Source organism: Gracilinanus agilis, chromosome 4 (assembly GCF_016433145.1).
Source record: "Gracilinanus agilis isolate LMUSP501 chromosome 4, AgileGrace, whole genome shotgun sequence".
Classification (NCBI taxonomy): domain Eukaryota; kingdom Metazoa; phylum Chordata; class Mammalia; order Didelphimorphia; family Didelphidae; genus Gracilinanus; species Gracilinanus agilis.
In genome coordinates, this window is record NC_058133.1 from 63,967,687 (window position 1) to 63,995,026 (window position 27,340).

The 27,340-nt window shown below is 36.1% G+C and overlaps 1 protein-coding gene across 1 annotated transcript in view; it reads left to right on the forward strand.

Moving 5' to 3' along the window:
* Positions 1-3,537: 3,537 nt before the first annotated feature.
* The window catches only part of NTMT2 (N-terminal Xaa-Pro-Lys N-methyltransferase 2), a 28,104-nt gene continuing 4,301 nt past the window's right edge, over positions 3,538-27,340 (forward strand). Inside the window, exons 1-2 of the mRNA XM_044674878.1 lie at positions 3,538-3,691; positions 15,101-15,276. Coding sequence (XP_044530813.1) covers positions 3,538-3,691; positions 15,101-15,276 — 330 coding nt within the window. The remainder of the gene's footprint in view (positions 3,692-15,100; positions 15,277-27,340) is intronic.

Sequence of the window (27,340 nt, forward strand, 5' to 3'; positions counted from 1 at the left end):
AAGGGTACTGCTGCCCCACTTGTGGAGATCAGTGCCTTGTGCCTGTATGAGAGTCAAAGTTGGAGAGTGGGAGAAAAGAGAGACCAGGGCTCTCGAATCTTCTCATATATTTCTGGCTTCCAGTTTCAAGAGAGAAGGTGGATAATGCGAATCCCACTTCAAGTTGCTGAAGGAAAGAAAAGATTCTAGGAAGAAGCTAACATGAGAGGAACTGACAGTCTCCATCACGTCCTTAGTCTCAGCTTGCTACATTAAAGATTTTGTGGAATTTCCCCATTTCTTTCAGGTGAGATCTGGGACCTTCTCTCTTGATTGAGCTGAGTTGTCTCATTCCCAGATTTCTTTCATCTATGTTGTCTGGTAAATAATCATATATATATATATACACACTTTAAAAAACCCTTTTACCTTCTGTTTTAATGAATTAATACTTTATTATGAATTAATAAGTTAATCAACAAACATGCAATCATTGTATTGATAAATTAATCATTATAGTATATTATAAATTAATAAATAATATACAATTAATTTAATTAATATGTAATCATTACTAATGTGATTAATTACAATTCAAATTAATTAATTAATTAATGCTAAGCATCAGTTCTAAGGCTGAAGAGTGGTAAGGTCTAGGCCAGTGATGGGCAAACTTTTTAAAGAGGTGGCCAAAGGAAAGGAAATGCTCATCTGTCAACTGGTTTCTAAGGCAACTCTTTCGAAGTTTCATTGTATTGTATCCTAGTTATTGTATTCGTCAGATTAGGAATAAGATGGGGGGGAGGCCAGATAGAACATTTCAGCCCCGCCCCCCTCCCCTGCATCTGGCCAGAAGTTTGCCCTTCACTGGTCTAGGCAATGGGGTTTAAGTGACTTCCTCAGAATCACATAGCTAGGAAGTGTCAAAGGCCAGATTTGAACCCATCTTTCCCAGGCCAGGCCTGGGCTTTCTATCCACCCAGCTGCCCTTCCTGTGTATGCTTTCTTTGATGTCTATTTTGCTTGGATAAATGGATTTCTTTGCTATTTGCTATGTGTATTCTTTGTGGCACTGGCATTTAGTGGGAAAGAAGTCAAGTCTTAGATACAAAGTTTGAGGTCCTCTTTTTTCCATTAAGAAATAGTGATTAAGAATTTAACTTGAAGCTAAAATTATATTCTCTAGGCTAGTCTAGACTAGAAGTGCCATACAAGTGGCCTGGGGCCCCAAAATTGCCCATTACACTGTTGAGGACAATTTAAAGCAAATTAAAATGAAATTGGGAAATATTTAACAAAATAAATAAGTTATAATAAAACACATAGATAACATTACATTTTAAAATTAAATCATTATACAGCCCACTGGGATCTTTATGTATGGATTAGTGGTCTACATTTCTATTTGAATTTGACATCACTACTCAAGATTAATAATATTTAAATGGAGAAAGATATAATTCTAGTCCATTACCCTCTCTCTGAGGAAAGCAGAGCAGCTGACCTCTGGCCCTAACCTCTTGCTTCTCCTGGCAGGAACTGAAGTCTCCCTTGGAGAATAATGGGAGGAGGAGATACTACAGATGGGTCTTTTCCTGCTTCCCTGCTAGTCGTACCTCATTTATCCAGCCTCGTTATAAGACTAGAAGATATAGACAAAATGGTGCTAATATGAATTGTTTGAAAGACTTTCCTGCATTGATAAAACCATAGGTCTAGTCCTTTTCTCTGCCTCCTGGACACTCTCTCATTTCCCAGTCATTTTCCATTCATACCTAGAAGTGAATGGCCTAAAATGTGAAAATCCCAGCAGATTTTTAAATTATAGATTGTTGTGAGAACCTTAGCACATCTTCAACTTTCTTTTGAAGACCATGAAGTCACTTCAGAGATAAATTAGAGATCAGATAAAGCATTCATTTAAGAAGGACTTTTATCTCAGCATTGTATAAGAAGTCTGGAAGGACTGGAAGGCATTATTATATTTTTCTTTTCTTTTTTTAAACTCTTACCTTCCATTTCAGAATCACTACTCTGTATTGTTTCCAAAAAAGAAGAGTAGTAAGGACTATACAACTGGAGTTAAGTCACAGAACTAGGAAGTATCAGAGGCTAGATTTGAACCCAAGACCTCCTATCTCCAGATCTGGCTCTCTATCCATTGAGCCACTTAACTACCCTTATATTTTTCATATATATATATAATTTATTTATATTTACATATTTATTATATATAATAATATATACATATACATATATATTTTAAACCTTTACCTTCCATCTTAGAATCAATATTGCATATTGGTTCCAAGGCAGTAAGGGCTAGGCAATGGGGGTTAAGTAATTTGCCCAGGGTCACACAGCTAGGAAATGTATGAGGCCATATTTGAACCCAGGACCTCCCATCTCTAGGCCTGGTTCTCAAGCCACTGAGCTACCCAACTGCCTCATATTTTTCTCATATGTCAAAAGTTTGTTGCACAGAAAGGACATTAAAGAAACTAAACTAGAGAATTTAAAGGTCAAGATGGGGAGTCCTTGAACTCCTCTCTCTTTCCCACCATGCCCCCTATGAAACTCTGACAACCCCATGAAGGAACTGCAAACAGAGACACTAGACCAAATCCCAAAGTTTAAAAAAAAAAGCTATTGTGGTATTTTATTTCCTTTTTTCACAAGAGATACGCTAATTTTTTGTTTATTTTCCTACTGGAAACATCTGGGTATATGGATGCATGCACTAGAGAGATAAGTCTTATGCCCTAAAAAGGCATAAGAATAAATCCATTTAAATAAATTTTGAAGGTATGCAGAGCTGCTTATAAAATAGCTTCCTGACAGGGAGGAATATTTAAGAATGAGATAACTTAGCAAGGAATTTTCTCTATTGAAAATTCTTCAGCCTGGAAGAAATTTGTTGTTCTATCTGGGATGACTGGAGGCCAGTTTTGCCTGTAGGAGAGTGGACCAGATGCCCCATGGAAGACCCTCTCATCACAGGGATTCAATGTTCTGGGATGAGAAGGACAAATCATGGAAGAAATTTGCATGGACTTTTTTTTTTTTTTAGTATCAGTCAACAAACATTTACTATGTGCCAGGCACATTCTCATGGCTCTTTGATATGGAAATGAAACAAGTCCAAGACTAGGATTAAATGAAAGCAAATTCTCAGGTTGAGTGTGCATGTGTGTGTGTGTGTGTGTGTGTGTGTGTGTGTGTGTGTGTGTCTAGCGACAGATAAGGCAGTGTCTCCGTTTGTGTTTTCATCTTTGCTCAGCAATTGCTAGCTTGGAAAGGGGTGACACCCAAGAGACTGGGAGAAATGCCAAAAGTCTGACCTCTCCATGTCTCCCTTCCCCCAACTCTACCCCCCTTCTCCGACATCTCCACCCACCCCATGACACTCAGCCGTGATATAGAATGACAGAGGACTGGGAGATGGTTTAAAATGACAGCCCCAAGTTTCTGCAGAAGGCACGCACTCCCTGGACAAACTGGTCAGGCAGGAGTCTTCCTTTCTCCGTAGGAAGAATCAATCACCCTCTTCCTCTCATCATGGCTTATCTGGGAGCCCATTTGGCCTTTAGATCCCGTTGGCAAAAGACAGATGATGAGCTGTGTCGGCATAGCATGTCCTTCATCCTTCACAGGGCGATCCGCAATGACTTCTTTCAGAGTTATCTCTATCTCCTAGAAAAACTTTCTCTGGGTGAGTACCTGATACCTACAGGATCATGGCAGGGAGATGGATGCCTGGGGTGGCTATTTGTTTTGAGCATGTAGGATGGAAAAGATAGGAAAGGAACATTTTATATTTTCTTTTGCTGCTACAAACTACACACAGGGCAACTTTCACAGGCACGTAGCTGAGGAACTCTTTTATGGGAGAGGAATGAGTAAAGACTCTCTGGGGAGCCGAACCTAAAGCCATGAGCTAGAACAGCAGGTTTCTATTCTGGGCTTCACTGTAGACAAGATAGTTCACTTCCCATTTGAGACCTAGAATTGGAGACATTTCGTCTCTCTGAATGGGATTCACTGTGATACAGAGGAAAGGGCATTTAATAGTACTAAAGTCTGATCATCTTAGTTCAAACCCTACCTCTGAGGCTGTAGGTCCTTAAGCATCCCTAATTTCCCCCAACGTCTCAATTTCCTTATCTGAAAAAATGAGAGGGTTGGAAAAAAAAGAGGTTTAGATGCCCTCCAAAGTAGCTTCTTTATGTATGATCATATGGGCATGCTGACTATTTTCCAAATACTTCGGGATATTAAGTCAGGCATCTCAAAGTAAGATAAGTTTGAACTTCAGCTAATCAAGGATCTAGGATTAATGAAGACTTGCTAAAAAATGACAGGAAAATGGTACACTTGTTTCATTGCAGCTTGGGTCTCCAGTAAATCCCTTATACCAGGCTTGATTTGGTTTTGGAACATGCCCAATGTGATATTCTCCCCAGATTTCTTGCACTTTAAAATATCCTTCTTTGACCTGTATAAGCCACAATAGTAAGCAGAGAAAATGAAAAGGGCAGCTTTGGATTGTTTTTATTTTCGGGGATATAGGATGGGACAAAGAGGAAGTCGTTATGAAAAACTGGGATATTAGTCCTCTCGTTTCCTCCAGTTTTCTAGGAATTGAATGATAGAACAACAAAGAGATAACGTCTACTGCTTATTTCTGTTGAACTGGTCACTTCTGAGCATTGTTCATAGCCAATCTATAGGAAATGAAGTCACAACTAAGGAATAAAGTACTTATTTATAGTCTGAGTATTTTCAGAAACGGTGAGGAAGTCATTCATGTATGATTCCTAGATAATATTTCTGAGCTTGCCTGAAAGTTCATTTATATCTTAAAGGAGGGCAGGTTTTAGTGTCTGGAAATAGTCAACAAGTTTCACTCAATTCCATTGACATTTAAGTGCTTCCTATGTGCCAGACATCATCCTGTGTGATGAGAATATAGAGATAAAATAGTCCTTGTCCTCAAGAACCATATAGCCTGCAGGAGGATACAACACGTATACAGATAAATAAGCACAAAGTACATACGAAAGAAAAAATCCAAAAGGGAGAAAGCAGTAACAAATTGGGGAAGGAAAAGGGGCTTCATTTAGAAGGCAGCACCTGAGAAGTGTTTTGAAGGAAATTATACAACTTGAGAGAAATGTGGATAAAGAACAATCTGAACCAAGGCTTTTATGCCTGAAACTATTTCTGAAGAAGGCTTTTGGTCCTGGAAAAATTATAAGAACTTTCCCTTGTTGAGATGTCTTGAAATTAGATCCACTGCATTTTGAATGAATAAACATAATAGCATTAAAAAAAGAAACAACTCTTGCCTTCTGTCTTAGTGTCGATACTAAGTATTGATCCCAAGTGGTAAGGGCTGGGCAATTCGGATTAAGTGATTTGCCCAAGGTCACATAGCTAGGACATGTCTGAGGTCAGATTTGAATCAGTTCATAGTTGGAGATTGGGCATAGGGCCGGATAAAACTGAAATTCAATCCTTCCTCTGATACTTACTAGTTGTATGATGCTGGGCAAGTCACTGAGACATCAGAACTCCAATATCCTCATTTGTAAAACTGGGACCTCACAGGATTGTCCTGAGGATGAAATGAGATACGCTATATATATAATGCGCTGCAAGTCTTAAACCACAATGTCAGTGTTCCCTGTTATTATACAGCAGGTTAAAATCTTTGATGCCACTGAAAAAAGCAAACATATTTTATCTACCTCATGGCACTGAATAATCTCTCAGGGTTGATTCTTGTTTATCTCAATTGTGACTGGCTTTTTTCAGTTTTGGTAAACATATTCCATAAAGTGAATTGTACTTATTCTGACTATTAAAAAATCACACAGGCTACTAGTTGCCCCAATTATAGTAATCAGTCATGTTTAGGCACCTTTGAGACACTCTCAATAATACCTTTTAAGATAGCAACTGAGGGCTATCTCTAGAGAATGATAAATTGATTATTTTTTCTGTCCTCCCCCTTTAATTAGTTTTGGATAGTTTAACTGAACTATATAATTTATATTAGTATTCAGTATCCCCCTATTTCTTTGCCTATTGTAGACAGACAAACTTAATTCTCTTAAAATCCTTAGCTTTCTTCCAGGCAAAATTTAGGTGCTTTTTCTTTGAAGAAAGTTTTCTTCCTTATTTTATTATTGATGAAAAGGTTTCTAGCTTCTTTCAAGGTTCAATTCTGGTGCTAAAAGCTTTCCATATTCCTCTTTTATTTTTCATCTTAAATGATTTTATGTTTAATATGAAACCATTATCTATTTCCAGTTTCAATAAAATGTGGCTCCAAGGCAGAAGAGTGGTAAGGGTGGGCAATGGGGGTCAAGTGACTTGCCCAGGGTCACACAGCTGAGAAGTGGCTGAGGCCAGATTTGAACCTAGGACCTCCCGTCTCTAGGCCTGACTCTCATTCCACTGAGCTACCCAGCTGCCCCCCCCCCCCATAATGAATATGATGGTGATACCTAGGATTTACATAACTCTTTGAAGTTTTCAAAGTATTTTATCTCATATGATTTTCACAATAGCCCTAGGAAGAAGGTACTATTATGATTTCTATTTTACTGATGAAACCAAGGCAAACAGAAATTAAATGACTTGCCTAAGGTCATATAATTGGAAAGTGTCAGACAGGATTTGAACTCATGAAGATGAGCCTTCCTGATTTTAGTTCTAGTAGTCTATATGCTATTCTATCTAGTTTCTTCAAGGGACACCCCAAATCAATTCTATAATTCCAATCTCTTTTTTTCTTCCAGACATGACTCTCCAACTGATTACATGATAGCCTTTCTTGGATGACCCACCAGTCCCTGAAATTCAAAATATCCTAAACAGAGCTATTATCTTTCCCTGCAAATCTCTTTCTGATTTCACTCTTTTGGCTAGTGGCATCACAATTCACCCTATCTTGCTATTCTCTGATTCTTGGAGTAATCTTTGACCCATTTTTCTTCTTCACCTTCCCTTTCCAATCAGATCCTGCATCCTGTCAATTCTACAACTACTATATTCCTCAAATCTGTTCTCTTCCCTATTTCCATTCCTGCTTACCATAGTTTGGCCTATTGAATTACAACTTAATGGGTCTACTTCCACAGCCTGCTAAGAAATTTCCTCACCTCCTCCTCTTGCTTCAACCTGGGAATCATCCTTTGCACTACTACCAGACACAGTAGATGAAATCAAAAGGAAGTCATGTCACCCTTTGATCAAATTCCTTCGTCAGCCCTTCGTATTGCCTAATGAATTAATGTCAATCTCATTTGGTCAATGTTCGAGACCTTTCAAAATCTGGTGCTACTCCATTCCCCCAGACTTGTCTCATTCATCTCCCTTCTTGATACCCTGTAATGCAACCAGCCTGGATGATTTACTGTCCTTGACATATGTTCTGTCCTTTTTTATCTCTGTGCCTTTGTATGTAATAATCCCTAGCCAGAAGCACAGAATTTCCTGTTTGGAAGGGATTCCAGTGGCCATATTCCAACTAGGATCTGGAAAAATCTCTACAATATATCTTACTAAATGCCTTCTTGAAGACTTCCAATAAGAGAGAAATCACTGTCTTTTGAGGTAGCCCATGCCACTTTGGGATAGCTCTCTACTGGAATACTTTCTCCTTTTCCCCAGATGCTACAGGTTGATTTCTGTATATTCTTTAAAAGTCTAACCCAAATACCATCTCTTCTGGAAAGCTTCCCCTGATAGCCGAGGTGAGATGACTGTTATTACTTTTGGTTCACTTGGTACTTTCCATGCCTCTCTGATATAATTATTATGTACTTGTATAATTACTTGAGTATGTGCCCCTCCATTAGACTGTAAGACCCATACAATTTATGTATTACCAAACTTTTTCTCTCTCTTCCAAGTAATAGTGTTATATGCATAATTGCTACTTAATAAATGTTTATTGAATTATACTGAATTGAAAAAAAAAAGACCTAGTATGTGCCAGAGGACAGGCTATAAAAATTATTAGAGAATGAAATCTATTATTAAAGGACTAAATGTATATGAATATGAATTAGTTAATATAGCATTAGAAATCAACAATAGGTCAAAAGAGGCAGATGGGCTAGATAAACAAAATTAAATTGTTTTCTGATTGAATGACAGTCAGAAGGAACTGATTGCTCGTAGATATGAGATATATATCTTGTCACTTGTTATCTCAGAAGGAAAAAATGTAAGAATTCTAAATTTCTGTGTGCAAATAAATGCTATAGGAAAAGCAATTACTTTCTGGAAATAATTAGAAAGTCAGAGATAGGACGGGATTGAATAGTTAGATGACGAGGGTGCTAAGCATCCCTGGTAAATTGAAAAACTTCCTTTCAATCCAACATCTTGATCTCTAGCAGACTTGAAGCAAGTCTTTAGCAGGAAAAAAGTCTATGTGTTTTGACATTTGGCAAAAATGGTGAAAGTCTAGAAGGTGCAGACAAGTTCTAGAAGTGTCTAAATCCCAAAATAGTTTGGGCTGTTAGAAAGTTGTATTATGCTCAAGTATAAGTCAAAACATTTGAAGGTACCTAGTTCCTCAGCATTTTTATTTCTTTAAAGATTACTTAATTTTTCATATAATTAAGATATATTATATTAATATTAATTAACATTTATTCTTGGTTGCTTTAATAAAGGGGTATTTTTATTTTTAAAAGTGTGGAAAAGTGTTTAATGTAACCTTTAACTTGCTCTTTCAACTACACCATGATGCCTATAACAAAATTTCTTATTTCTAAATAACTGAGAAATAACCCTAGTTTTATGTCTTGCTTTGGCTATCGATGCATAGAGGACTGAGATCTATGACTATGATTACCTTAAGATTGAAAAATCCACCCAAAACATGAATTTTGTGCTGGGACATTTGGAAAGAAAGGTACTCTTTGGAGGTAACAAATACATTTTGGTATACTAGCCAGCATCTAATCTGGGGGCCAAGTTGAAGGGAATTGTTTATGATTGGTAGTGTGAGATAACAGAAAAAGGAAGCAAGTGAACATTGTTCTGAGAACTGAGGATTACTTGAAAAATCACCTGTATACCAAAGATTTCATATTTTCATATCAATTTCATATCATTAATTCATATCAATTAATCCCCAAAGGTATTTCAAAAATCCAAGTAATTTCTAGAAGATTCAAAGTAATACATTTGTATTCCCTACAGCAAAGATGTCAAACACATGGCCAGTAGGCCACCTTGTTATGGCCTCACTCCATATTAAATTGTAATAGGGGAATATTTAACAAAATAAATAAAAATACAATAAAACACAGATAATGTTAATTTGTGGTTTTCTAAGTCAATATGTCATCTGCAGGGATCCTTATATATGATTTAGTAGCCTCATTTTTATTTGAATTTGAATTTGACACCACTGCTCTGTAGCATCTAGCAGAGTGCCAAATGCATAGAAGGCACCCCAAAATATGTGCATCTCAATCAGTTGGGTAAAAGGACAGCATTGCAGGGTCTGGCATTGGTAGAGGGCCAGTCTAGGTTTAGAACTACATATCCAGAGCTAACATCTTTTTTGCCTTTCAGCAGATAGCTATTCTCAGAGGCTAGGAGCATTTCTGTTAGAACAGTCCAAGGAGGATTACAGATACGGTTCCTAAAATAGTGGACCGGAAATATTTTCTATTGAGGATATTTATCTCCAATATGGAAAGCTGCCAGAAAATACTAGGAATTCCCTAAGGAAACACTAACGATTAGCTTGGTAGCCCATTCTATAATCCCAGGGTCGCGTTTAGCCAATTAGGAAGTTTTCATGCATTCATGAAAGACTATGTGAGCCCTTTCCATCTTCTTATGCAGTTGTTGGACTTTATACATCTGTGGTTAGATCTAGGGTGATTGGGTGTCTCTGGTTCCTCTTTGTTTTTTATGTGATTCACTTTTTGACAGCAAATACTTAGAATGTAATAAAAATCAGCTCCTCTGTATCTGAGGACAGAACCTATCATAAATGTATAGATAACAAATAAACTTTAAAGGAAGCAGGAAATTCTTGAGGGTGAGCAATACCAATATGTAGACAGCATTGAGGCAGGGGAATGGAAGTGGAGAGTGGATAAATTCACCAGCTCACAGTGATGGTGAGACAGGCATAGTAAAGGAGAACAGTAAAATTCTGTTCAGGCAGAATACTTTTTTTTTTAAACCCCTTACCTTCTATCTTAGAATCAATACTATGTCAGTTCCAAGGCAGAAGAGTGGATAGGACTGGGCAATTAGCGTTATGTGACTTGCCTGGGGTCACACAGTGGGAAAGTGTCCAAAGCCTGATTCAAACCCACATTTTCCTTACTCCAGGTCTGACTCTACCCACTGAACCAACTAATTGCTCCTGGACAGATTACTTTGTATGCAGGTCAGTAAACCAAATAAGGCTCCAATTACTCATGATTGTATTCACTTCAGCGGAGTACACCTTTTATTTGCAATCATTTCACTTCTGGCATTTATCTATAACCCTGGAACCCTCTTGCCTCATTTGGAAGAAGGTGCCTACTGCCATTGCAAAGGGAGTTTTCTCATCCTTGGACTCCCTTATATCAATGCAACCATAGACCAGTTCCTATATATAATAATATAGCCACCAAGTAAACACTTTTTTGGGGTTGCATGTTTCAAGGCTCTCTTTTAGGGCAGATGAACTTGTATTTTTGTACAAACTGTGACATTGGGCAAATGTCTTTACTTTTCTAGTTCCATTTCCTCATCCATAAAATTAGAGGCTTAGACTCATGATCTTAAAGATACTTCCTACATTCCATCTAACTCTCTCCTTGGTCATCTTGCTCTTCTGTTGTTTACGGACTGCATCTTCATCCCTGCTTTTCATCTCCAGTCCTGAGACCATTCATCAGATCTCTACTACCATTGCTCTAGAAAGACTATGAAGATCAATTGCCCCCTAGATCTTTGTAGTCTTTCTAGAGCAATGGTAGAAATGTGAAGATCTGAACTGATCTATGAAGATCTTTCATTTACTTATTAATTTATTCATTCCACTTCTAATGCAATGATACTATTAATCCATAGATTTCAGGAAATAAAAAGACTGGATGAACCAAATATAGGTCCAGAAAGAAATCAGTGTCCAATTAAAAACAATAGCTAATCTTTACATAACATTTTAAGTTTTAGAATTTAAAAATTTTAGAATTTTCATAACAACTATATTTTTTTCTCTGGTGATCTCATCAGCTACCTTGGGTTCAATTATCATCTGTCTTCCCTCTCCAGTTCATACTCCAAACAACTTCCAAACTGATATTCCAAAATCACAATTCTGACCACATTTTTACCTTTCCCAAAATTATTCAGATTCTCAATTAGCTCTGGGATAAAATATAAAATTTAACATTCCCCTAACAGATTCCAGTCTTGGATTTCTCTCACCATTTGCTTTCTTTGATTCCATTTAGATGCTGCTGGATAGAGTGATAGGAAAGTCATGACACCATGCTGACTGGGTCATCTACAAATTGAGGTTACTTGATTTGAACAGAGCAACAAGTCAACAGTTCTATTTGTCTCTAATGGATTAATTTATTCAGTCTCCCACAGCAGTTATTCCAAGATTCCTTGTTTCTTCTCCAGCCTCCTTTCCCTAAAGCCAACTGCTCTTTGGACAATTCAAACTATATGTCCTAAAGGCATCTTAAAGTCTAAAGTAAGCCTATTATTTCTTCCACTCCCACCCCCAATGAATTCCCTCTTCCCTTCTTCCAAACTTGGCATTTTAAATTGGAAATCTGAGGTGAAAATGATCTTCCCTTGAAATTACTCTGTATAACTTCATTCATATTTCTTTTTTATCTCTGTATCTGTTTTGTCCTTTTATAGAACATGGCACCTTGTAATGATTATCAGCCTTTAGTGCTCTATACAGTGCTCTGCACATAGTAGACATTTCATAAGTGTTTGTTGAAATGAAATAGAGAAACACAAGTATAATTAATTCCATTTTATATAAGAGGAAGCTAGAGTCAGAAAGGTTAAGAGGTCCACCTGTGGTCATATAATAAGTGTAAGGGGTAAGGATAAAACTGATCTCTTGATTCTAAGATATTAACTGCTTCATGCTGCCCCTTCTAAGACCCACCGTCTTTTAAGAGAGTCTACTAGGTCTATCTCCATTGGCTGTTAAATTTGCCACACAGAGCTTCAAGGCATTCTAAAATGACATCAGTATTTACTCCAGAAGGTGAAACTATTTCCCTTTTCCAGGTAAAGAAGTCCTGTGAGTTGTTCCTTTAGCGTCCAATGTGGGGCTCATTTAAAACTATAGGAGAGGAGAGGCTGAAGGCTGCTATGGCAGCTCATTTGTCTTATTTAGTTAAATGCTTCTGTCAAGTAGGTGAAAAGAAGTAGTTGAGCGGATAAACAAGAAAAGGGCCCCTCCTGAGCCAGACTGCTGCAGACCTATGTATTCCCCTTGTGAAGGAAATGTCATTGGCTCCATGGGAAGATGGGAACGTTCCTGTTCATTCATTAAAGTTTTAATAGGCTCTACCAAGCAGGTGACTTAAACAGGTGAGGATGAGTATGGCTAATTTTACTGCTTACATTGGATCAAAGAGGGCTTTGGCTTGTTTTCCTATAATCTTGGAATAATGCTGACAACTGGGCAATCACAGCTAATGTTTAATTCTTTACCATTACGTAGAATTTTATAGATATAAACTAATTTTATCCTCACAACAACATTGCTAAGTAAGCATTGCAGATTTTATTATTCCCACTTTACAGATAAAGAAACAGAAGGTCAAAGAAGTTATGCTATTATTCAACATCAGACATCTGAGGAGTAGCATAGCCAAGGCTCAAACAGAGTTTTCTTGGGCTTCAAGTCTAGTGTTCTTCCTTCTAATTCAAACCTTTTATTTTTCTTATCACAGTTATTTCCCAATAATCCCCTCCCTCCATTTTTCTTCAAAATGAAGAAAAAATAATTAAAAGTGAGCAATACAATGGCCACACATGGGGCATGGATTATTTGGATATTCAAATACTAAGGTATACTATGTGGCTTTGAAGATGGTGAAATGAGTACTGATTAATGATGAAACTAGAAAGATAATTTTTTTGTATATACATTTCAGACTTTATTAAGTACCATAGAACACAGAAGGAGTGGTTTTAATAAAAAAAAAAGGATTGGAGCATTGAAAGCAGCAAAAAAACAATAGCTGTGACCTAAGAGAAATCAAACTCTTTCATTCTTTGAAAATTAGAAATGTAGTCACTTATTTGTTATTCTTCAAAAGAAACCTCCATTCATGTACAGAACAGGATTTGTAGCCAATGGAAGACTGCGCAACAGTTTCAGGATTCACCCTGAGTATGATTCAAGGATGAATCAACCCGAAGAGAATTAGAAAGATAATTTTTAAGTTTGGATTAACCAGAATTATGTTGCCTATCCTTCTTGCCAATATGGATCACTATCCTCGAGAATTCCATAGTCATTATGCCATTACCCAAATATGAGTAGTCACTTTCATTCAACCCATAGATGCCTTATGCCTGTTGCTCAGTGTGTAGAAGTATAATAGGCAAATGTCTGTCAAAAACTAGAATATATTTGACCAGGACAGCATGACATTCTATATCTTAAGTCCTTACTCTGGCCAGTGTCCTAAAAGCACAAGTAAAAAAGACCCAGGGAGAGTGGATGGGTCAGAGATTGTTATTTGGAATTTGGATCATCCCCCATCCCTGAATCTGTTTCCAAATTGGAGTAAGGTTACCTTTTTCTCTCAACTACTTTTTCAGCATAGATATCTAGTCAACATTAGAAGTTGCCAATTCTAAGCCTAAAAAAAATTAATACAGACTTTGTGGTAGGGCTGGGAGTGAGTTGGATAATAAAAGGGGGACTCATATGAAATTTCCACGAGCCAGTTTGATCTAATGAATAGAACTTCATTCTAGGTGTTGTCAGGAGGCCTGGCCTGAATTACCACCCCCTGCTATATAAAATGTAAGTGGCTGTTTTTGGCCTCACACCTCAACTCACTGGGATGTGGGAAGGATTAGTGAGATCAGATTCCCCACTGAGCTTGGAGCTGTTTGGGGGGAGACAAGCCATGTACAGTAAATAATATTATTATTCAGATAACTTACAAAGAGTCTCTCCAGGGTTTGCTTTTCTGCCATGACTAGTTTCTAAGATGTCAACTTTATTTGATTAGATCTCAGGAATCTGTCACTGGCAGTACTCTCTAGTAAAGGTCAAGCCAAAAAGTTACTTAACTCCAAGGGAGAGGTAGTAGTGTGTGTTATTGTAGAGAGAGCCCTGGATGGGAATTGTAGCAGAAACACAAGGGGGATGTGATTAACCAATATAAAAATGGGAAAATGGGTTGTATCTCTCACCCTTCCTAGCAACTTTACGACCCTATTCAATAATAGACCCACTTCTTCCATTAGGACCTTGGTGCCTTCTTCTTTTTCAACTATAACAATTATTTGTATTAAAATTATTAAATTAATAATTTTCAAATTAAATTATTTAACTGACTAATTAATTAAATTGTCAATAAATAATTTAATTTAATTAAATAACAGTTCTTAAAATTATTAAAGTTCAATACTCCCCCACTGTACCACTTTCAATTGAGGTGCTAATAATCTAAATACTTCTTAGGGGACAGACAAAATTCTTTTCCTTCATTGTCCAGCAGCAACCCTACAGCCTGCCAACAAGACTTTTTTCATGGTTATTACAGGTGTCTTTAGCTCCTCCTACTTTCATTATATTTGAAAAGAAAAAAAAATGACCAGCAATTTCAAAGGCTAAAGAGAGGTCAAGAGTAATAAGGATAGAAAAAAGACCATCATATTTGGCAAGTTCATTAAGTGAGTTATGGAAAAATCACCTTTAAGACAAGGGGATCTAGGATCTGTCTGGCCTTGGGGAGAACTTAAGTCAATGTCTCTACTCCCATTATACAAGAAAGTCCATTTGAAAGACTCCACTAGCTTTAGGGAGGAGCCATTGTTTTCTACATTTAGCATTTATCCATTTGTGATGTTCCATTTGCAGTGAAACTCTATGCTTTAACAAGTCAAGTCATCAATGGCGAGATGCAGTTCTATGCCAGAGCAAAGCTTTTCTACAGTGAAGTTCCAGCCACAGAAGAGGGGATGATGGGAGATTACATTGAACTGTCTAACACAGATATCCAGTCCTCCCAGGAATTTCTTAGGAGGTTTGTTGGGGTGAGTCATCCAAGCAAAGCTTTGGTGAGACAGCAAAATGTGCAGAAGCACCAGCCTAGATTCTGTTTTCAGGCTTAGCGTGTAAGACAAGAGTAAGCTCATGGGATTTGGCCAACTGGACTCCTGTAACAGGCTGAACTATTTTGAGAATGGATTTCTACATCCTCAAAATGGAAGATGGGTCTCGCTAATTTCCAATGGACCACCAATGAGGCTAGGCTTCATTGAAGCAGTTATTGATCCAGTGTGGCATTTAAGCATTCAAAACACTAATTCCACATGCTTCAGAAAAAAAAAGCAAATAGATGCTACAGTGGATACAGAGCCAGGCTTGGAATCAGGAAAACTTGAGTTCAAACCCCAGCCTCAGACATTTACTATCTGCATAATATCATGGGCAAGTCACTTCACTTCTGTTTACCTCAGTTTCCTCACCTATAAAATGGAAATAATAATAATACCTACTTCCCAGGGTTGTTGTAAGGAACAAAAAAAGACAATAATTGTAAAGCAATTAGCATGGTACCTGGCTATCTAAATGTTAGTTATTGCTTAATTATTATTATCATCTTCCAGCAAGGGTACTGATGCCACAAGTTTGGGGTAAGTAGTATCAAAATATATACATTCTCTTCTAAACTCTGCCAATAGACAACTGACATCCTAAAGAATGAAGAATTATATAATTGTGAAACATGGATTTGTTTATTTTCTAAGTCTCTAACTAAAACTACATATATATGTTACTGTTGCATTAGTAGAAAAATTAAATACCATAGTGGGTTTTTTTATCCTTTACAAGCATTTTTTTTCCAGGAACATTGTATTAGGTCAAGAATTCATTTTAGCAATGCAATTAAAGAATATCACAATGCTAGTTATGAACATTCTTGGCACAACAAAAAATTATCTTCAAAATCTAGGAATGACCCAGGTATGGCTATATAAATAACTGTGGCACTATTAATGAGGATTCTTATATAAGGTATTTTTAGTAAGCTGATTTAGGGATCCAGGATTTTACTGGTATGGGCACTCTATCCTCTGATACAGTTTGCAACCACCTTATAACTAAGTAGATGAGAATCTGCCTTGCCAAATAGTTCATTGCCATGAGTCCAATGTAGGGTGAACCTCTCTGCACTTAGTCATGCTGGTCCTAACACAAGAAAAATACCCCCCCAGGGATGGACATAATCAAGTTATTTCCTTTCAAAAAGTCCAGGAGAAGTGTGAGTATAATAAATATTTTAGAGTGAATGAGGGAGGGAAATGCATAGATCCCACCCCAGAAATGAACTAGCTTGTGCATTTGACTTCGACATCCTGGACGTCAGTTCCTTTAACTATAAAATGAGTGACTTGGACTAAATAGCCTTCAAAGATTTTTTTAACTAAAGATCTGTGGTCCAAACTCCTTCATAAGACTGGCATCCCAAGAAAGACCAATGCCCTATCTCAATCAATTAATTAACAAACATTTATCGAAGCATTTGTAATATAACAGACAATGTGCTAGGTGCTAAAATTACAAAGATAAAAAGTAAAACATTATTTGTCCTCCAGGAGCTTATATTTTATGAACAGACAACATGCATGTGGATTTGAGGTAATTTTTCTTTTTTTCTTTTTTTTGGTGGGGGCAAGAGGAGGGGAAAGAGTAGAGAGGAAATGTATTATCAGCCAGTAGGAATCAGGGAAGGGACTATTATAATTCTTGTAATAAACCTTTTATAAGAAGATTCAATAGTGTGCATACAAGGAATTTACAGCTCATTAATGATAATTTCTCACTGAAATAATTATAGACTTTTGGGGTTAGCTTAAGAATCTATGAGCCCACTGGATCAATAATGTAGTTGAATTGAAGTAATGATGTATAATAATAGTTGAAGTCCCCAAGCTCTAAGCCTTTCTGAATCTTGAATTCTTTTTCTTTTCCTCTAAATAAATCTGAATGCTGGGACCAATGTGATCGACTCCCCAGTTAGCAGCAAGGTCAAGGGCTATGGTGATAACTATTATTTGCAGTTGTGTTTAGGAGGAGGTTGCTTATGAGTCAAATATTCATAATCTTATCAAATTTTTTGTGAAGTAGTAAAAAATCCATGACCTTCTTTTAGTAGAATATGGACCACATCTCTCCTGCAACTTCTTCCAGTCAGGCGTAGAATGTTTGATATGTAACTAACATTTATTAAGTGCCTACTATGTACCAAGCACTATGTTACCATGATAACCCTACAAAGAAAAGGCAGAAGACAATGCCTGCTTTCAAGGATCTTACTATCTACTGGGGGAAACAACAGGCAAACAATTACGTATGTGTAAATAAGATACAAAGGGCATCCCAAAAGTTTTACTGAAATTTTAAGTTATTAAAAGCCAACATTGTTAAAGTCTGAATGGTTTAAAATTTCACTAATATTTTTAGGACACCCTATGTAAAGTGTAAATTAGAGATAATCCCCAGAGATTCTGGAGTAGTTTTCCATTTCCTTCTTGAGGTCATTTTACAGATGAGGAAACCAAGGGAAAGTTAATAAGTCAATTAATAAGACAAGTCAGTCTGGTAAGCATCTGAGGCCAGATTTAAATTCCAGAAAATGAATCTTCCTAACTCTAGCTTTGGCATTCTATCTCCTGTACCACCTAGCTGCCCTAATAATTAGAATGTTGATCAGTTATTTTTTTTTTCAGTCATGTCTTCCTCTTTGTGACCTTATTTGGGGTTTTCTTGGCAACGATACTGCAACAGTTTGTCATTCCCTTCTCCATCTTATTTTATAAAGAAACTGAGGCAAAAAGAATTAAATAACTTATCCATCTAGTGTCTTAGGCCAGATTTGAACTCAGGAAAATGAGACTTCCTGACTTCAGGTCTAACACGGGATCTACTGTGCCACCTAATTGCCCATATTGGGAAGTTGAGCTATCCAAAAATGGAATGAGCTGCCTCTGAAAGCAATGGGTTCAGGTAAAAGCTGGGAATTGTAGAAAAGATTCCTGTATACATCCTTCTAAGGTCTCTTCCATCTTTAAGATTCTGGTCCCATAATACTTAGAAAATTTTAGTCACTCATCTTTACCCACTCTTAGATGACAGTCTAACTACAGGGATCCATATATAAACTCCACTGGCTGTTTCTTAATTCCCATTTTCCTTACTTTGTGCATATAAATATGGTAGCTTCCAATTTCTTTGGGGGGAGAAATCTTTCTTCATTTCCCCTAATACAGAAGATTTGGAATAGAAAAAGTTGGGCAAGGAAAGGGAACCTCAATGAGTAAATAGAATAGAAAGATATTTGTATTTTAACAGAGTGCCACTGTCGGAAAAAAACAAAAAACAAACAAAAAAAAAAAACGCCTCCTCCTGACATTTCCTACCTCTGAGACCTTGAAAAAGTCCTTTAACATACCTACGTCTCAGTTTCATTATCTGTAAAATGAGAGAACTGGAGTAGATGGCATCTGAGGACCCTTTTAGCTCAATATCTATGATCCTTGTCTTTAGTGAAGAACTCAGGAATTATAAAGACTCTTTTTAAGCAGTCAATGCTCATTATATAGTGTCCTATAATTGGACACAAACAACATAGTTTTAGAATTAATATTACTATTATAACATCACTGTGACCTTAATAATCTCCTAAATTATTTGCCAGATCAAGATCCAAGAAGTGAGGGAATACTTGTCTCTGACAAGATTTATTTTTGTGTCAGCTGGAGAAAGGAAGACTAAATATATTTATTGCTTTCACTCCAGCACTCAGTTAGGAGGCTAGAGAGAGTGTTTACAGTTGATGCAAATATGTTTCTTAAGCAGATAAATAAACAAGGCTAGGAAGGTGCTAATAGCACTATTGATATCTTGCCATTTCCCTAGCTTCTTGTAATAGTGAATTTAGTCTTGCTTAAAAATAATTAATATTTGATAGTTTTTCTGTTTACCAGAAATATGTTTTTAGTCTAAGCTTCAGGGTGTCCTTCCTTTGCTCTACTTTTCTTTAAATTAAATTATATTTTTCATTCAGTTTTCAAACATTTATTTTGTCTTCCTCTCTACCCAATGGACTCCATTGCTCCACCTCCTACTCAGGAAAGAAAAAAGGAAAAACCAAACTCTTATAGAAAATAGGTATAGGCAAACAAAACAAATTCCCATATTGACAATCTCCCAAACTATCTAATTCTGCATATTAGTCACCATCTCTCAAGAAGTGGGAAACATTTTTCATTGTCAGTTCTCTGGAATAATGGTTGATCATGGTGTTGATTGGAGTTCTTAAATCTTTCAGAATTGTTCAATTTTACAATGTTGATATTGTAGTATAAATTGTTCCCCTGGTTTGCTTACTTTACATTACATCAATTTGTCTTTCTAGGTTTCTCCAATACCATTCCTTTCTTTATTCATTATAGAATAATACTACTTCATTACATTCATATTCCATATTTTGTTCAGTAATAGCTCAGTTGATGGGCAACCCTTTAGTTTCCAGTTTTGCATTAAAAAAAAAAAAGCTAAATGTTTTCATACAACTAAAACCTTTTCCTCTTTCTTTAATCTTATTAGGGCATAGTCCTAGTAGTGCTATCACCTGATTAATAGGTATTTCCAATTTAGTATATTTTAGGGCAGAGTTCTGAATTATTTTCCAGAAGTTCTAGAGCAACTCACAACTCCAAACAGAGTGTCATTGTGCCTGTTTTCTTGTAGTCTCTCCAACATTTGTAATCCTTTTTGTCATTTGCCAATTTGATGGTTGTAAGACGAAACTTCAGAGTTGCCTTCACTTCTATTTCTCTGTTTATTTGTGATTTGTAAAGTTTTTTTTAGTCTTATTTTTAAGTTGTATTTAGAATATTTTGCCATGGTTCCATGATTTATGATTCCCCCTCTCTTCCCTCTCCCCTCCTGGAGCTGACAAGCAAGTTTTGTAGCATTTTTTTATAGTTGTTGATGAGATTGAATTTTTTCCTATAAAATTTGACTGGTCATATCTTTTGACTGTCAGTTTGGTGAATTATTTATTTATTTATTTATTTTTTAAATTTACCTTTTTTCTTAGAATCAATGCTGTGTATTGGTTCTATGGCAGAAGAGGGTAAGGGCTAGGCAATGGGGGTTAAGTGATTTGCCCGGGGTCACACAGCTAGGAAGTGTCTGAGGTCAAAATTTAGCCCAGGATTTCTTATATTCAGGCTTGACTTTCTCTATCCATTGAGCCTCCTTGCTGCCCCTGGAATGAATGATTTATTCTTGTAAATTTGGACGAGATCCTTATATATCTTAGGTATAAGACTTTATCAGAAAAAATTTCTGCAAAGATTTTTTTCTCCCTGTTAACTGTTTCCCTTTTAATTTTAACTGCATTGGAATTGTTTGATTAAAAACTTTAAAAAATTGTATGTAGTCAAAATTTTAATTTTATCTCATGTGATCTCCATAATTTGTCTAATCAAAAAAGAAAAATAAGAGGTTAACTCTATTCATATATCTGATAGGTAGTTTTTACTTTGATCCTTTAACTGGTTATGAGGTGATCTTTTATATCTAGCTCATATATCCATTTGGAGCTTATCTTGGTATATGGTGTGAAGTTTTAGCCTAACTCTAATTTCTGCCATATTTCTATTTTTATTTCCCAGAAGATTTTGATCACTAGTGAGACCTTACACCAGTAGTTGGAATCATTGAGTATGTCAAACACCAGGCTACTAGACTAATTTGTTTTTGCATATTGTGTGTCTAATTTGTTCCAATTGATCAAAGTCTGTTTTTTAACCAATACCATAGAATTTTAATGACTATTGCTTTGTGGCATATTTTGAGATCTGGACCTGTTACTGTAACCTTTTCCTTACTTCTTTTAAGATGACCAAAAAATAATATAACTACTTCTTGGCCCTTTCTCTTATTTTACTCTTTATTTTTACTTTGTCCTGTTGATATTAGAGTTCTGAAGGGACACTGGTATTATCCATTCCATTAAAATATAAATAGATCACACTTATAAATTGCTTTCATTTGTGACTTCTATCTACTTTTTTGTTTCTTGATCCCCATGTTTATGTTTCAATGTCTCTCTTAAGCTTTGATCCTTTTTATCAAGAATGCTTTGAATCTCTCAATTTAATGAAAAATCCATTTCCCCTAGTAGGTTTTATACTTAGTTTTTACAGGATAAGTTATTCTTGGGTATCATCCTATCTTTTGCCTTTTAGACTATTTTCCTATTTCAAGCTTCTTTACTGTTGCCAAATTTTATATGATCTTGATAGTAGTTCTGCAATATTTGAAATATTTCTTTCTGACTGATTATAGTATTTTTCTTTGATCTAAACAATGTGGGTTTTGATTATAATATTTCTAGGAGTTTTCCTTCTGGAGTTTCTTTTAGGAGGCAATTAGTGAATTCTGTCTTCACTTTGCTCTCATTCTAACATTTCTGATAGGCAATTTTTTTTCCATAATTTCTTGAAAACTTGTATCCACATTTTTTTAGTTGTGGCTTTTAGATTAAATGATCTTTCATAGATCTGTTTGTAGGTCAGTTGCTTACAAAATATATATTTTACATTTTATTCATTATTTTTTCAATGTTTTTTTTCTTTTTAAAAAACTATTTTTTGTTATGTCATAGAGCCATTAACTTATCTTTAGACAATTCTAATTTTGAGGGAATCTGTCACTATTTTCACTGTAATACTAAGGTTATATTTGCCTATTAAAATGCTTCTCCTTTTTCTAATTAGATATAAACATGCTTTTCTTCATATACTTCAACTACAACATATCTCAACAGATTGAATGTAGAGGCAGATATGAGAATCTAGCTCTCTTCTATTAAGCCAGCATGAAAAGGATTTGCAAAAATATGTAAAACAATTCCAATCTTTCCACTGTTTTTTAGAAAAATATACTTTTGATTAATATATTATTTATTTTAACATGTAATGTTTCTTATTATCTAGGAATCAACATATATTTAAAATTTTTATCAGTTTTAATTTCTAACATAACAAATATTGATAAATATACCCACATAAATGAAAAATTTGGGGGGGAACCTCAATAAAATTTAAGATCATATAGGGGTTCTGACACAAAATGTTTGAGAAATATTGCCCTACCTAAGAGTTTGTATTGTAATATCCTTTTTAGAATGATAGTAGTCAACTGGACTTGGTCCAGTTTAAAAAATATATATATGTATATGTATTTTACACACATATTCTATATCCAAGTTCATTTAATGAAATTATTTAAATGGAGAAACACGAACACGTAAATATATTTCTGCCTTTTATGCTCCCCAAAGGCCGGGCAGCCAATCAAGCCTTTGTTCAACCTCTTCTACTTTTTGTTTTTTATGAAACAATTTCATCTGTATGACAAACATGGCAAGGAGGGAACTCTATTAGAAAGTATTCTTTGAAATCTGAGAGTGTACATATATCTAATCACAATGAAGCTGTATAAACAGAGTGAATGTGTTTATCCTGTTTATGTGTAGCACAGGGACTTTCTCCATGAGTTCAGTCTTTTCATCTTTTTCTCAGAATAGTCCGAATGAGAGGTGGAAGTAAGAGAAGAAACTTTTTAAATCCCAAGAAAAGGGGGATAGTTGTGAACAAAGGATTTTACAAGTGACTAGAAAAGCAATTTATTCTGAGTAGTTCTTTATATATAATATATATTATAATATTATACAATATATAATATGATACATTATTGTTATAGATTAATTTAAGCCAACTAGCAAAGCATCTTAGTTGCATATTTTTGTTTTAATAAATTTATCTTTATCATTTATTTACCATTTGTTCACTCTAGCTCCTCTGTAAATTGGAAAGACTGATTCATTTTCCTCATTTTACATCGTCCAATCCATTTATGTATCTTAAGAAACAGTCTTTAGGACTAGAGGGGTTAATGGTACCATTGTCCCCTTTTTTTGCCAGATGAAATCTATAGTGCTGTGTTTACTTCTGGGCATCATATTTTAGGGATGTTATGATAAAATAATGTCCAGAGGAGACAATCAAAATGGCAAAGGGTTTTAACATCATATCATATGAAGATCAGTTGAAAAGACAAGGGGTCCTTTGTTTAGGGGGTAGCGGACTTCACAGTGTGGAAAAGGTTTTGGTCAACTAAGCATGACTCAAGAGATATTGACTTGAGACCTATCCTTGCTCCTGACACATACCTGAAAGCAATGGCAAACCTAGGGGTGAGGATATTCTTCTCTTCTCAAAACCACAAACTGATTTTCATATAAAGCTTCTTGTGCAAGCTTTTTCATGGTTTCATTTCTGCCATTTTTAATTCAATTTAATTCTCCAGTCTAAAATCTGCACCAAAATGGTTTTCCTTTTCCAAATAATCCCCTAATTAAAATTCTCATCTCCTGTGTTTCAAACACCTTGGAAAAAATAATTAAGAGAGTCACCTTTGGATTTCCCATTTCCCCACTACTTCCCCAGCTCCCAACTCCTTCCACATCTAACTGTTCCTCAGTGCTACTGAGGCTTCATAGTCTCCTTGGGTTCTACACCCAGTTTCCAACCCTTTATGGCAATGACTTGCTTGTGTGTCTACTTTTCTAAAGGAACTCTTAAAATAGTCTTTGATTTTTGAATTTAAAAAAGCATTGCAGAACCTTTTTTTTCCCCATGAGGAAGAGATATTATTATAATAGCCAAGGACTTCAACTGAAGTCAGAAGCAGGAAGCAGAGATACACCCTACAGGCAAATACCCAGTAGAGTTATGCCTGGCAATGTCTTGGGAAGACTATATATCCATCAGAGAGGTATTCAGATGAGCCAGGAGCATCAAGCCAAGCAACATTTAGCCAGCCTGTGTCCAATGGAAACTACGTGTCCAGGGAAGTGCCAACAGAGTTGTGTCTGGTAGAAACTTCATGTCTAGGAGAGGAGGAAGTTGTACTATGGTGTCACCATCACATAAATAGAGCCATGTTATTCAAGGCATGTGTTTGTCCCTCCATGTGTACCCTGGCCACACATGATTTTTTCCCACCTGATGATGTGTGGGGAGGGTATTTTCCAGGTTTATGAGAGATAAGTTTTATTCTTCCTATTTTACTATGCTAATATATTCAATGCTTTTTCTTTGAAGTGTTTGTGTTCCCTGACTGACTACTAAAAATAAATAAGTTCATGGAAACTTGTGAGCTATGGTTTCAATGCATGTAAACCCAGAAAGTATCTTGAACCAAAAGTAGCAGGTCCTGGGGAAGCCCTGTCAGTTGAGGGGTCCTTCCATGTGCTTTATTAGTAGTCCTCATCTGAAAGGGCAGCACCCACCTACCCTTGAGAAAATGACTCTTTGTATGGATAACTGGATTTTCTGTTGTTTCCCTTTTCTCTTTATTCCTTTGCTCTGCATGGCTAGAAATCATGAGTGGGTTTTCTGCTCAAGTTTCTGATTGGCAGCTCCAAGTATCTAGTTACCTTAATTTCAAACACAGGGTTTATGTAGAGGCCATCCCATCTTTGGCAAAATAATTTGGTGCAGCTGAAACTTTTAAAATCAGAAAAATGTCTTTTTTCTTTTTCAGTTTGAAAAAGTTTGTTTTGGCTAATTCTCCCCACCCCCACATTAATGGAATGTACAGACTTGCCTTTTTGCTCAGTTTTGGGATTGGGGTGGAAGGATGAATTAAGTAATTTTTTTTTGGTGTTCATATTTTTTTTATTTTTTAACATTTATTAATAATCATTTTTAACATGGTTACATGATTCATGCTCCTACTTTCCCCTTTACCTCCCGCACTTCCCCCACCCATGGCCGACACACATTTCCACTGGTTTTGTCATGTGTCCTTGATCAAGACCAATTTCCAAATTGTTGGTGGTTGCATTGGTGTGGTGATTTCGAGTCCACATCCCCAATCATGTCCACCCCGACCCATGCGTTCAAGCAGTTGCTTTTCTTATATGTTTCCTCTCCTGCAGTCCTTCCTCTGAATGTGGGTAGCGTCTTTACCATAAATCCCTCAGAATTGTCCTGTGTCATTGCATTGCTGCTGGTACAGAAGCCCATTACTGAATTAAGTAATTTTTTAAAAAATATAAAATAAAAAAATCTTGGTTTCATAAAAGTCTTGAAAACTTACTAATTTTTCCAACTGAACACAATATGTTTCTGAATTCCTCAAGTGGTGCTCTTTTTACATTGAAATGACTTTTTTATTACTTGTATGAATCAAGTTATTTACATATTGTCTTCCACATTAGAATGGGAGCTCCTTGATGGTAGGACTATTGCCTTTTTTGTATCGTAGGAACTTAGTGCAGTAAGTTCATAATAAATGCATAATAAACCAACATAATAAATGTTGACAGACTTTAAAAAATATTTACTTTTATATGTATGTGTAATCCTCCAGGAAAATGAACATTATTTGAAGTTAAGGGTTGCAATTTTTGTGTTTGTATCTCCAGCGCCTTTTATACTGCCTTGTTTGGTGTAGTAATACCTTATTAATGCTGGTTGAATTAAATGGAATTGGAATGATATCAGTTCCAATCTTTGAGGTGATAGACTGAGGTTAAAGATTGGTTCACTACCATACCAGGTATGAGATCTAGAATAGACCACAGACCATCTAAAGAATGATTTAGCACTCTGAAAAGAGATTTGAGAAAATATTTAATTTTCAAAGCAGTTTCAAGAGTAGGTGAGTATCTACTGCTCATCACAGCCAAAACATTGAGGCTATCCATTCCATACTGTTATATCTCATGCTATAAAACCAAAAGTGTATCTCTTTTGTGAGACACCATAGCATGTTTAGGAAAGGAAATTTCACAAAGGCATTATCTTAGTTCAAGCTCTACTCAACTACTGCTAGTACTATTGCAATAGTCTTCTAACTTCTCTCTCTGCCTCAACTCTCTTCTCACTCCAATCCATCCTTCAACTGCTACAGCAGTTTTTTTTTTTTTTTTTTTTTTTTTTTTTTTTTACAATGTGTAGCCTAGCCATTTCACTACCTTTCATAATGAATTCCAGTGGCCTCCTCCAGTTACAAAATCCTGTTTGGCATTTAAATTTCTTCCTAACCTAGTTCCTATCTGCATTTTCAGTCTTCTCATTTTTACACCCCCTGTACCCCCACGAACTTTATAATTCAGATATGATGGCTTAATTGCAGTTGTTCTAATATGATGCTCCATTTCCTATCTCTGTTCAGTATGTCCAGGCTGAATACAAGTTCATTTCCAAATAGTATTCACATGCTGTTGAACTGAACTAGAGAAAGCCACTTGATTTGTGCTAAAAATTAACATAATCGAATCTCAACTGGGTCCTCACTGCATCAAGGCAATCCCTAATTGATTTTTTTGGTAATTGATTTTCCTATCCCATTCACCATAGTAGCTGTTCCAAACTTCTTTCCTCATTTCTCTCATAGTTCCTCTACCTGACCTACCTTCTTAGCCAAAGCTTTTGTCTACTACTTTGCTGAAAAAATCAAAGCCATTTTCTGTGAGTTATTTCTTTCCTCCTTATTTCACAACTATTTGACATCATGTATAGTCTCTGATGAAGAGATAGCTGTCCTGATCAAGGCCAGAACTTTCATGTGGATCCTTGATTTCATCTCTCTAGTTTTTTCCTCAACAAAGTAACCCTAGAAAACTCCTACCCACCCATATTTTCTACTTTTTTCTATATTCTGAATCTTTCCCTAATGCCTAAAAACATGCTGATCTCCAATCTTAAAAAATTTATTTTTTATTATTTTACAACTCTCCTACTTTTGAAAAGTCCTAGAAAAACCTAACTATACTAATTGTCTCTATTTCCTCAAATCTCTCCTGGCTCATCCACCCTCCACTTAGCTACCACTAAGTGTTTACCTTATCAGCTACCACTGATGTTTATCTCTCCACTTGGGAAGCTGATGCTGGTGGGTGAATTAAGCTCAATTAAGTTCTGAACTGCAGAGGGTTAAAGTTGATCGAGTATCCACATTAAGTCTAGCATCAACATGGTGAGCCCCCAGGAACAGAGGGCGACC